The following is a 14,018-nucleotide window of genomic DNA, read 5'->3' as shown; positions in this document are numbered from 1 at the left end:
CTATTTTTTTTTTTAGCATCCATCTTGCAGCTATCCTATTTCAATTTGTTTCCCTGTATGTGTTGTCCAAGAAAGAGCAAGGATGCCATCGGCATTCAGTTTATTCAACCCATTTATGCCCTTTAATATACAGGGTGATTCACTACCAGTGCGATAAACTTGCAGGATGTGTAGGGATCACAAAGACGAATCGGAATCACATAGCATCGCAGGGTCCGAAATGCCTTCGTTCATGTGGTAGAGGATGTTGAACGGGAGGTTGCGTGAACAGCGATCCTGCTGGAAGTCAGCATTTGTGAACCGTTTCTGTTGAAGAAACCAAGTAGCAAAAGTCCTCCAGAGTGGATAATCCACAGGCTCCAATGATTGGACGCGTTGCAGATGGTATGAACTCATTTGGTTTATTGACAGTATCCTCCATACAGTGGATTGGGAAATACCCAATCGTTGGCCTATCGCTCGAGTACTCGGATTGCCTTCTGCAAGACGTAGGACATTCTCCTCATTGTCTGGCGTCCTCGTCGTTCGCTCTCGATTCATGGTACCTCTCGTGAAACAACCAGTCTCACGTAACCTTCTGTGCACACGTGCGAAAATCGTATGATGAGGAGCACGCCTGTGCGGGAAACGTTCCTGGTACAAGCACAGAGCGGCGCGCCTCCCCAGCTCCATACGTGAGGTGCATGTTGGCCAGTTCAATGTTTGAATACTCGTCCATCCTACTGCCGCGGGAACCGGTTTGCAAATGCTGACTTTCAGCGGGATCACTGTTCACGCGACCTCCTGTTCAACGTCCTCTACCGCATGATGAAGGCATTTCGGACCCTGCAATGCTATGTGATTCCGATTCGTCTTTGTGCCCCCTACACCTCCTGCAAGTTTGTCGCACTGGTAGTGAATCACCCTGTATAAATCTCTTCACAGATGCATAGTTTAAAAAAAGCTGCATTTTGCCTTGCTTGGTAAGAGAACCCTTTTGTGTCCTTGACTAATCTTATGCTTTTCTGTGCACATATTCCAACAGATATACAGATCCACACCCTTCCAAAAATGAGACTTACAAATCCATTTACAGTATTCATACATGCTTATACAACATGATAATCACATCTTTATCCTCATGTATATCACTGACAGAATCCACCAGCTGTTCTAGCAGCATGTCCACCTTATGCAGAGAACTTCATTTCAGATTGTATAATCATCCTTAGGTCTTTTTCATACTCTACTAACTTGAATTTGGTACAATTCCAATAAGTTATTGTGGGATTGTTGTTACCCAAATGCATTTATCAATGTTAAATCTCAATTTCCACTTCTCAGCACATCTGTTTAATTTTTCTAGGTCTTTTTGCAGTAGTATGCCTTGATTCTTGTCATTAACCATCCTGCCAACCTTTGTATGATCTGAAAACTTAAATAAGTTTTATATGTCTTCATCAATATCATTAATAAATACAGTAAACAGTAAGGAGACAAACAATGGATCCTGAGGGACTCCAACTAATAACATTAGTCCAAGAAGAGCACTGCCCATTTATAACCATCCTCTGTCTTCTACCACTCAACTACCCCTCTATTCATAGCAGTAACTTGCCTGTAATATCACACTGCTCTAATTTGTACAGCAGTCTCATGTGAAAAGTGTCAAAAGCTTTAATGAAATCTAAGTATCTGATGTCAAAATTATTTTTTGCATCCAGTTTCACTGTTCCTATCTCATAATGAATAATCTGATTGGTCAAACAAAATCTTCCCTTAAAATATTGATATATTTTAAGGGAAGATTTCTGTGTAACTCCATTCTTGTCAAGATGATCCCTGCAACACTTTTTATCCACTGACCCCATTAATTGCCATGGAACAAAGGTCAAACTTACAGGTTGGAAATTACTCACTTTGCCCTTGGGTCTCTCTCTTTGTGAATTAGAATTAGACATATAGTGCAAGGAAGCCAAAGGCTTTTGCTGCAATGGCAAAAAAAAAAAAAAAAAAAAAAGCAAATAAATAACCAAATAAAAATAAAAAATACATAAAAATAAAAATCAAAAGTGTAAAAAAATATATATATAAAATAAAAGAAAATAACCCATGTTTCCCTCTTTGTAGGTGACCTTTGTATTTCTCAAGCAGTTAGCCTCAACTACCCATGGAGGTAACTTTATTAACAATAATTAACTCACTGATCAATATAAAACTTCCTATAATCCAGTCAATCTCTTTCCCTGTAATTTGAATTTGGGCCTCTATTTCTGAAATCATTTATAACAGTGGAAATTTTGCTTTCATTTATTTTACTATCCCTCTCAGAGACTTAGACCTCAATCAGGTCCCCTCTGAGGTGCCTGGTTGTCAACTTCTGTGACACACACACACACATCTGAATTTGGAGATCTCAAAGTGTACCCACATTAGGTGCAGTCTCCTTCAAATACTTAGACACAGTATTTGAAGTGAAGTCTTACAACTGTTTTACACAATGGGCAAGGCCTATCTCCACAAGCATGGTGTTGTATCTTGATAAATCGTGATACAACACCATGGGCTTCCTTTGCCACCTGTCTACACTGCTCTAAGATTTTCATGTCAAACCATATCCAAACTCCCAAATTCCTTTCTTCCTCTACTGTTTTTGATTCAACTCCACAAAGTTATTTTGTGATTGCTATTCTCCAAGTATAAAACCTTAAATTCTGCTGTATTAAAACATACCCACCACTTTATTGGCCATCCATGAAGTCTATTTGAGGTCATCCTGAAGAATCACACTGATCATTAATACTCGTTAATCCTTTTAATAATTAATCTACAAATTTTTACATTATGTTATATCCCTCTGTTGATGTCCGTAACCCACACATTTGAAGTTTTTCCATAACAAATGGCTTTTGGCATTCCTGATTGATTTTTCTACTACCTGTTTATTACAGGTCTAATGTACATAGTGGTTGCCAACTTAAAATCCTAAAATTATTTATTTACTTTTTACCACATTAAATCTGGTGCTGAACTGAATTTTACATTGGCAATAACACCCTATCTTTCTTTATAATAATTAAGGAAAATGCTATTTGAAGCATTTTCCTTTTTTCTCACAAACTATACTACTCCCAATCCTAGCTTCAATACAATTAAAATAAAATTAATGTGTGATATGCAGGACATTTTTTTATTGCATTTTATTAAAAAAAATAATTCAAAAAACTAAGAACTTCTATTGAGTAACTAGACAATTACCTTGCATGGCATATGCCTGAAAATCACCAGGTTGAGGATAAGGTTGTGGTCCCATTACACCTGTTTGTGGAGTTGGTTGAGATTGGGGTGGTAAATGTTGAGGTCCATAAGCAGTTTGGTATGCTAAATGAGCTGGTGAACTGCCTGCAGATCCAGGCTGGCTAACAGGAAATCCTTGTGGTGGAATGTAGGATCCTGGAGGAGAAGGATATACGCCTGGGGGTCCTTGAACTTGGTAGTGCTGCTTCTGCTGCTCTTGCCTCAATTTCATTTCTCGTTCTTGTTCTTGCATTCTTTGAATGGCTAGCTGACGCTGATATTGAAGGTATTCCTAAAAAAGGTGCATTTAAGTGTCTATAAAACTGAAAACAGAGGTAAAAAAAAAAAGTGTGGTTTATATATGATGCAAAACAAATAATAAATATATAGGTATAAGCTTATAACACTAAAAACATAAGTGTAAGCATAAAGTCTACTTGTTTGGCAACAGTCAATATTTCTGTTTAGAGATAAATTTTAAACAATAATCAATAAGTTAAATGTGATGACAATCAGCTTTCAAATCACAAAACAAAAGTTCTCTGAGGTATACCAGTGCTGATAAAGCATGACCCTTAACCTAGAAGCAGTGGTGCCTGGCTAATGGACTCCCTCATTGAAATATCTATTGCGTACTAATCACTTGTTCAAGATTAGTAACTGTTGTTATCTCCTCCCCACCCACCTCTCTCTCACATACAAAATTGTTTACTCATAAATGAAAAGCACTTGATCTTTCAGGTACTTTTCATGTATAATCTATGTTACTATATTTGTCATCATCTATGTGACTTGTTTTTGCTTTCAGCTCTGTGCAGCTATTTTAAATTTTGGTGTAACCCAGTAGTAAGCTACTATTTTTTGATCAATAGGTTCCCTAATTTTGGAAAAAACTATTTGGCAAGCAAGAAAATAAAACTGTATTTATAATTTCTCCTAAAAAAAAAAAAAAAAAAAAAAAGTATGAGTTCAGCACTGGACGAATGGGTTCATCAAACCAAGGATTTCTTATCAACAGTTCTACTGAAGCCACCCCACAAACCCCCTGTACCTAAGCACTTGGAGCACTTGGTGTGATTTAAATGAATGTTTCTCCTCTGATAGTTCTGTTACTACTGCTACAAAAGTTAGCCACTTTTCATTTTATGTTTAATTATTATACAGGGTGTTTCAAAAATGATGGTCAATAATTTAAAGGTGAAAAATACAAATTAAATAAGCAAAAAAGTCCCAGTGAACATCGGGCTGCAAATTAACTGTTGTTGAGATAATGCACATTTTCTGTTAAGATCCACCACTGACTATGGGAAGGTAGTCTATTGCTGAGACCTTGTACATGCTGGATATGGTAGGGGTACAGTAATTGGCAATGTAAAATTCGCCACACACTGCTATGACTCAGTACCCGCTCTTGCAGAGCAACCCTCCTTGTCAAAATTCCTGGATTTGGTTATATTCTTTCTAACACCCTTTCCTCAACATCAGGTGTTATGCTTCTGGGTCTGCCTGCTCTTACTCCATGTGCGAAGCACCCATGTTCTCTAAGGTGTTGATGTACCTGTTGGGCTGCCTTTAGCGGGCAAATGCTTCTTGGTACAAATGTGCAGCCTCGAGTGCACTGCCATTGGCTTTACCATACATGAAGTGCATGTTTGCATACTCTTCATTGCTGTAGCCTCTTTCCATGTTGACTATCTTTTGACAAGTACTAGTATGCCCTGCTATGTCTCAGAGCACTGAGAAAGGGGAAAGGGAGAGAATGAGCACAACTAACCTAAACAAACAAATCAGTGGTGGATCCCAACTAGAAATGTACAATATCTCAAAAATTATTCACTAAAGGACCCATGTTTACTAGGCTTTTTTTTGCATATTGTAGTCTGTACAGTTCACCTTTAAATTATTGACCATCACTTTTGAAGCACCCTGTATAGTATGAACCAGAACTATAATGCTCAATACGTTCTACATTGATATCAATATTTGTAAAAGAATAAGAGAAGTCTACCTCAATATGATATGTGAAACGCTTCTGTATGATATTCTCCAGAAATTAAAGTGAAAACAATTAAAAAATCGAAAATCTCAATTCGTTTTAATTTCTGGAGAGTATCATACGGAAGTGTTCTATGCATCAAATTGAGGTAAACTTCTCATTCTTTTACTAATGTTTAATTATTATATAAAATGGTTTCTTGTCTGGATTGCAAAACGGTTTCAGTTTGACATAAGTGAAATTTCACATGCTTAGCAGCCTTATAAACTTTTAAAATGGAAATTAATGAATTAGTCTGATCTTATGTTCATAATATTTTTTCAACAGAATAAATAAATGTTTGGTTTTGCTGGAAATAAAAGGCATAAAAGAACACATTTTAATGACCACAATTGCCACAGGACACCAATTCTTATGGTACAGTGAACATGCTATGTGTATTTTGTCCGTATGATGATGTGTGCATGTTCAACAGCTGATTTTCATGTTATTTTGTCTAAAACATCTGTAATAACTTGGTGATCCTATTCACTCCACCTAAAGAGACCTTCAGGAATAGCTTCGATCTCCAATGAGATTTAAACCCAGGCCTCTCTAGATGAGAGACAAGTGGAAAAACCACTACACTTGTCATCTATTACAGATGTAGTGGCTTGTTTGGCTAATTTGTGATCCTAGAGGATCACAATTAAAATGTACAGTTATACATTTAAAAACCTATTACCAACCTGTTTCTTTGCTCTCATAATTTCTAATTTTTGAGCCATCTGGATCTGCCTTAGTCTTTCTGATTCTTCTGCTTCCCTTCTCAATTTTTCTTTATGCTCTTCTCTTAAAGCATCTAAAGCTGCTCTGGCATCTTTCACTTGTGCCAGTTTATCCTGAAGGCCTTCAAAATAAGCTGAAAAAGGAAAGTATTGTATTTTACATAAAAATGTAGAAGAATATGCGCTAAATATACATTCAGTTTGAAAATTCCCAATTTAACCTACATATGTTATGCTCGAGTACAATATTGGAATGCTTTACACAATCTAGTTCACAACTGTAATGTTAAAAATGTGCATAACGAAAACAAAACTTATGTGATAGTACTGCAATAATATGGCATGTGGATAGAAAGTTTCAACAGTGGAATGTTTTCAATCTTAATGCTGTTCTTGAAGAATCTGAAGTGCAGAAATGAACTGAAGACATCTTTCTCAAAATTTATATCACAGTTTTCCCTAGAATAAACAATTATATTGCCCATTAATTTGTGTCACCTTTGGGGTCTGGACAAAATAATCCATGTTAATTTTTCCCATTTGCTACTGGGAATTAACTTGTTCCCCCAAGAATAATTCTTGTTAAGCAATGCTAAAATTGCCTTGGAATAAAAAAAAATAATAAAAAATAACCAAAAATAATTTTCCAAATATTCATTCTGAAGTTGTATTAGCTCTGATCAAGAACCACAATTACAGTGTCTGTAAACAAGATATATTCCATACCAATTTGCAAGTAGGCAGGAAAGGGGAAAAAACAAAAAACTTCTGCAATTCATTGAGAAACTGAATAATTTTTGAATTCCATTTGTAAACTGTAATTCAAAGAAAAATCTGAAGCAACTCTAAAGTCCAATTCAATTACAGGAAACTTACTGTTATACATGTTCAAAAAAGAAGCTGTACATTAAATGGATCATTCAGTATAATATACAAAGCATTGTAGTATTAATATAGAAAATAAGCAAACCTATGCTCTAAATATCCTGGCATAACTAAAAAGGTTATATATATATGTATATATATATATATATAACATTTGGAGTGAATGGATGGGTGAAATGGGAAGGTTTTTTTTTTTTTTTTTTTTTGGCTGATGCTGTATAGCAGTGTTTCCCAACGTGGGTCCCACGCCCCACATGGGGGCAATTTGATTGTTCAGGGGGGCAATTCAAAAATTGCTCGTCTAGAGTTTAAAACAACCGCCTACTATGATTTAACTTGTACAAAAGAAGAATTGTTGGTATCTCAATTTTAAATAAGCATTCGTTAAATGTTGTACTTTCTATAGAGCTGCACTTGAAAGTTTGGAGTAATATCAACTACAGTTTGCTCGGAGAGTATTGCTTACTATGCCTAGTGAAGGAATAGTACATACTGTATTGGACGATTGCTTATGGCATATGCAATGTGCAAGCAAAGTGGTTGTCTACTGTAGCCTACCGCAAACTCAGCATGTTATATGAAATAGGTAATTCCTTTCATACAAACGCTCGTTTGGGCATCGTGACTGTACATTTGGATAGGTTTGACGATCTCAGATTAAAATAAAAATTACTTTGTCCACGCACAGAATTATTATTAATGAAGAACCGTGATATACAATGGTATGTATTTGTCATATATGTATTTCTGTGGTCTCAGTAAATAAGCAAATAAGTCCAAAAACTCGAATTTGCAGGAGAGGAAAAATAAACTTCACACTCTCATATAAACACGCATATATTCGAATATACAAATATTTATTACTCACGCTAAAACTACAATAACGAAGATAGCTGCGTGTCACATAATAGTAAATAATAAATACTTTATTATAGTGCACTTATCTCATTTTTGACAAATTAGACTTATCTGCTTGTTCACAGAGACCACAGATTTAATAGCCCGAATTCAGTAATTCGTGTGATTTATTCATTCAAAAAGCGTACTAATAATTAATTTTGATATATTAAAATAAAATTAAATTAACTTTAATGCATAGTTTATTTTTAGTTTTTGATTTATCTTATATTTATTTCTTTCAGTTGCGCAGTAAAATGAGTAGTGCAAGTAAAAAAAAAGTTCGTCAGTATTCAGAGGAATACTTAAAATTTGGTTTCATACCCGCTATCCACGATCAAAGGTCACCTTTTTGTCTTTTATGCCAACAATGCTTGACCAACGAATCAATGAAGCGAGGTCGTCTTGAGGCGCATTTGAAGGCAAAACATAATGCTCATGTAAATTCAGATTTAGATTACTTTCAAACTTTAAAGAAGAATTTTGAAAAAAGAGCAACATTAAAGTCTCTGTTTATTGCTCATACTGCAACTGTCAATCGTACTCTTGAGGCTAGTTATGAAATTTCTTTACTCATTGCTAAATCTGGGAAAAATCATACTATAGGAGAGAATTTAATCAAACCATCAATATCAGCATTTCTTAAAACAGTTCTGGAAAAAGATGACAAAGACGTGAAAGCTATGCCACTCAATAACAATACTGTTAGCAGAAGAATAGATGAAATGAGTGAAGATATTGAAATACAACTTGTTGGAAAGCTGAAAACAAGAAAATTCTCAGTGCAAATGGATGAATCAACTTTGAGAGACAGTGAAGCCGTACTGATAACTTATGTGAGATATATTGATAAAGGTAATTTTGCTGAAGAAATGTTATTCTGTAAATCATTAGAGAGCACCACTACCTCCAAAGATATATATAATAAGCTAAAAAATTACTTAGATGACAATAATATACCAATGAAAAATATAACATCTTGCGCTTCAGATGGTGCTCCTAATATGATGGGCAAGAAAAATGGCTGCTTAAAATTGATGAAAGATGAGAATCCAGAAATGCTTCTTGTGCATTGTGTTATTCATAGGGAAAACTTGGTAGCTAAAAATATTTCGCCTGTTCTTCATGAAGTACTAAAATCAGTTATAAAATGTGTCAATGCTATTAAAGCTAATGCCAAATGTGAGCGTCTCTTCAAGCTTTTTTGTGAAGAACAAAATGGAGACCATGTGAGACTTTTACTTCACACTGAAGTAAGGTGGCTCTCGAAAGGGAACTGCTTGAAAAGATTCATGGAACTATTTGATACTATTAGTGACTTTTTAAGTGACAAACCTGAAATGAAGCATCTGTTAACGGTCGATGGTAAAGCATTTGTGAGTTATTTAGCCGATATCTTTGAAAAACTAAATATATTAAATAAACAACTTCAAGGAACAAATAAAACTCTCGTCGATGCAAAAGCGAAGATATTTGGTTTCATTACATTTATTGAATTATGTCAAAAATATATTTGTAACAAAAATTTTGAACAGTTTCGTTGGCTGCAAAAATGTGAAGTGACTGATACCGCTGTACTTGTTATTGTCGATCATCTGAAAATTCTGTCCGCTGATTTAAAAGAAAGGTTTTCTGATTTAAAACAAATTGATTTTCCAACCTGGATGATGCAACCAATGTTAGTGGATTTGTCTGATGTATCAATGCAGTACCAAGAAGAACTCTCAGAAATGCAAAATGATGAGTCAGTTAAAACTTTATTCAATATAAAAGGAGCGATAGCATGGCTTTGTGATGAAGCAGAAATTAAATACCCAAATTCAACCAACTTTGCAAGAGAGCTATTGTTACCGTTTCCATCTTCATATTTAGCTGAATGTGGATTTAGTGCCATAAATGATTTGTTCCTAAAGAAAAGAAATCGACTGGATATCACAAAACGGGGAGACTTGAGACTGAAGCTGACTAAATTGGAGCCCAATATAAAATCTCTCTGCAGCAAGCATCAAGCACAAGGGTCTCACTAAATTTAGTGCACTCATCTAGAAGTGACTTCACATGGAATGTTGAAATTATTAAACAATTAAATAATAATTACTAAAAATTAAAATATTATAAAAAAATCTTTCATATAAATTATTTTGTACTTGAATTTTAGTTGTCCATTATATGTTTTGAAAATTTACTTACTGTTTTTTTCTTAATAATTTCCTAATGATTTCTTCCTAAAACCTAAGTTTTGTGTCCTGAACAAGTTGTAATTAGGCTTCATTTAGGGAATAATTCAATTTTTGAATATAAAAAATATGTATATCGGTGTTTCCCAACGTTACATAGGGGGCATCAGAATTTTAGAAAGACTTAGGTGGGGCATGGTAAAAAAAAGGTTGGGAAACACTGCTGTATAGGCTTGCCTTCTTGCATCATAGTAATGCTAGAGCTAATGTTATTTAAAGTAACAAGTCAACCTGACTTGTTTTAGGAAGTACATCATATACACCTCTTGTTGAATTGTTGTGTATTATTTATCATCAAATTCACAAATCACACATTTGTGAATTTGATGATAAAACTGTACTAAATATTGCTATTTTGATTTTATGATTTCTAACTTTAAATTTTGTTTAGCAAAGCTCTTTTGTTTTTTTTTGTTTTTTTTTTGCCATGAAAAAATTGCTTTCCATCATTGGTTTAGCTTAGTGGTTCTCAACAACCTAAGGAACCATTTTAGTTTAAAGTTTTTATTATTCCCCCCCCCCCCCGCCGCCACATGCACTTCACAATCATTTCTAGTTAAATTCTTTCATTTTCTTTCTTTTTTTTTAAATATTTATAAGAAATATCAAGCATTGTTCACAGATCCTTCCCAGAGTGTCCCTATGGATCTTCAGGAGTGAATAGATCACAGTTTCAGAAATGCCTAAAAATAAAGTACAGTAATGATTTTTAAATTATTTTTAGACCAAACCAGTGATGGCAGAACAACTTTCTGCACTGACGAAAAAGTAGTACAATAAGCAAAATGTTAAATCATAAAATCAAATTTAATATATGGCCAAATTTTAACATAAAATTCAAAAATTTTAGTACAAATATTTGTACTGAAAAATCTTCTAAACCTAAGGCTAAGCCAATAACACTTGAGACAGTCATATTTCTTTTGGGCTAACTCAAAGAAAACACTTGGAATTTGGGGAGTACAATTTTTGCTTCCATAAAGGTGAGTACAGTGTTCTCAGACAGTTTTTAAATTCTGTACAGTGGGATCAACTGACGATGTTACCAACAGTAAATTCTAAGTGGGAAACATTCAAAGAATTAATCGTGGATGCTACTAAAAGTTTCATACCTATTAAGAAATATTGTTCAAGGTTTAGGCCTAAATGGTTATCAAATGAATTAATGAGACTCATAACAGAGAAGAAAAATGCATGGGATGCATATAAATTATTAAGTGACTCAGAAGCCTATGGCAGATATAAGCTAGTCTGTAATCAGGTCACAAAGGAGGTTAGGCAGGCGAAGGCAGATTACGAAAAATCCTTGGCAAAAGATGCTAAGAAAAACAGCAAGGATTTCTTTACTTATATAAACTCTAAAAGGAAAGGGATGAATCTGATTGGTCCACTTGACATCGATGGTTCGACTGTTGATGATCCTGCTCAGATAGCAAACAAACTGAATGAGTATTTTGCATCTACATTCACACATGAGGAATTATTAAGGTTTGAAAATGGCAGAAGGTTATCAAATTGTAGCAGGGTACTTAATGATTTTGTAATAACTGAGAGCAAATCGGAGGAGAAATTGAAGTTAAACATAAGAAAAGCACATGGGGTGGATGGGATCTATCCAGTTATATTAAAGGAGGCGGCAAAGCAACTAAGCAAACCCTTAGCCATAATTATGAGAGCATCCTTGGACTAAGGGGAGGTTCCCACGGATTGGAGATGTGGAAATGTATCCCCATTTCACAAAGGGGGGATCAAAGGGCAACACGAATAATTACAGACCAGTTAGTTTAACTTCTGTTCCGGGTAAAATAATGGAGTCACTGGTTAAAGATGCATTGCAGGATCATCTAGACAAGACTGCAGCAATAATTCAGACAGCATGGGTTTGTTAAGGGAAGTCTTGTCTGACAAATTTGATTGGTTATTATGATGTGGTTACAAAGGAACTAGATGCAAAAAATAATTTTGATATCATATATTTGGATTTCAGGAAAGCTTTTGACACTGTTGTGCATGGAAGACTATTGTACAAATTGGAGCAGAATGGTATTAAGGGTAAGTTGCTACAATGGATAAAAGGATGGTTAAGTGGGAGAAGACAGAGGGTGGTAATCAATGGGTGCTGCTCTTAGTATTAGTAACGGCCGCATGGTGCAAGAAAGCCTATGGCTTATGCTGCACCAGCCAAAAAAAAAAAAAAAATCCGAACAAAACAATGATAAAAACAAAAAATAAATAAATAAATAAAATAAATAACTAAATAATAATAATTAATAAATAAAAAAAATAAAATAAAATAAAATATAAATAAAAAGGAAATTAAACCTATCATCCTATGCGCTTCCCTTACCCGAAAGTACTATCCAGATGACCTTTGAATTTCCCCAAACTGTCGGCCTCTACCACCCATGAAGGCAACTTATTCCAGTAATTTATAACTCGCTGGCTAAAATAAAACTTCCTGCAGTCCAATCTAAACATTTCCCCCCGTAACTTGAATTTATGTCCCCTAGTTCTAGCATCATTTATAATCTTGAAAATTTTGTCCTCATTCATTTTACTGATGCCTCTCAGAGCTTTAAACGCCTCAATCAAATCTCCTCTAAGGTGTCTAAGTTTCCAAACTCTGCAACCCACATATTCGAAGTCTTTCTTCATAAGGACGCCCTTTTGCCGATCTCACCAGGCGAGTTACCCTTCTTTGCACCCTTTCAAGAAGCTCGATATCTTTCTTTAGGTGCGGTCTCCATACTTGAACACAGTATTCCAAGTGTGGTCTAATATAAGCCTTATATAATGGGATTATCACGTCCCTATCTCTACTTGCAAAAGTTCGATAGATCATCGATAGGACACCATGGGCCTTCCTTGCAACCTGTTTACAATGCTCAGAGAATTTCATGTCTGACCGTATCGTAACACCCAAGTCCCTTTCCTCCAGTACTGGGTTTAGTTGAACTCCACCAAGGGAATAAGTTTTTTTGGGATTACTGTTTCCCAGGTGTAATACCTTACACTTTGTTGGATTAAAGCACAGCTGCCATTTTTCTGACCATTCTTGAAGTCTATCTAGGTCTCTCTGAAGAAGCTCAGCTTGACAGTGATCATTAACTACTCTACCAATTTTAACATCTGCAAATTTAGACATCACGCTCTCTATCCCTTCATCAATGTCGTTTATGAAAATTAAAAACAACAGTGGTCCTAATACTGATCCTTGGGGAACCCCACTTCTTACATCAACCCAATCTAAGGAATAGCCATTTATCACAACCCTCTGCCTCCTGCCCTGAAGCCATCCTTCTATCCATCTAAGGATTTTCCCAGTGATTCCAACCTGTTCCAGCTTATAAAGCAACCGCTCATGTGGGACTGAGTCAAAAGCTTTGCTGAAATCTAAATAAACAATGTCGAAATTATTCCCTAAATCCAGCTCGTGAGTGACTCTTTCGAAATAGCGAACCAGATTTGTTAAACATGATTTTCCCTTTACAAAACCATGCTGAGTATACTTCAGAATTTCAATTCGATCCAAATGATCCTGAATTCCACCCTTGATCATTGCCTCCATGATTTTCCCTACTACTGAAGTCAGACTGACAGGTCGATAATTTCCAACTTCACTTTTAGAGCCACCCTTATGTATGGGAGATACATTTGCACTTTTCCAATCCAAGGGAATCTCCCCAGAGTCCAGTGATGCTTGCATAATTAGCCTCAATGGTTCAATGCACTCGCTTGCTGCCTCTCTTAAGATTATAGGGTATATTCCATCAACTCCAGGAGCCTTACTGGTCTGTAGGCTCGAAAGTTTTTTCATTAAATAATCTTGCGAAATTTCAATATCATTACTTACATATTTTTTAATTTCGCTCCCACAATTTCCCATTGCCACAAAAGGCTTTTCATTTGTAAATATCGATGCAAAATAACTGTTGAGTTCATCTGCAACGGCAGCTGGTG

The 14,018-nt window shown here is 35.3% G+C and overlaps 1 protein-coding gene across 1 annotated transcript in view; it reads right to left on the bottom strand.

Moving 5' to 3' along the window:
* The window catches only part of LOC150086439 (hepatocyte growth factor-regulated tyrosine kinase substrate-like), an 81,684-nt gene that overhangs the window by 12,343 nt on the left and 55,323 nt on the right, over positions 1–14,018 (bottom strand). The window contains exons 13-14 of the mRNA XM_090372581.1: positions 6,001–6,173; positions 3,238–3,568 (exon numbers count right to left, since the gene is read on the bottom strand). Of these exons, the coding sequence (XP_090228707.1) occupies positions 3,238–3,568; positions 6,001–6,173 (504 nt within the window). The remainder of the gene's footprint in view (positions 1–3,237; positions 3,569–6,000; positions 6,174–14,018) is intronic.

This window comes from Mastigoproctus giganteus, chromosome 4 (assembly GCF_048544385.1).
Source record: "Mastigoproctus giganteus isolate SK-2022 chromosome 4, ASM4854438v1, whole genome shotgun sequence".
NCBI lineage: Eukaryota > Metazoa > Arthropoda > Arachnida > Uropygi > Thelyphonidae > Mastigoproctus > Mastigoproctus giganteus.
Note: the sequence above shows the minus strand (reverse complement) of the source record. Positions and strands in the feature narration are given on the sequence as shown.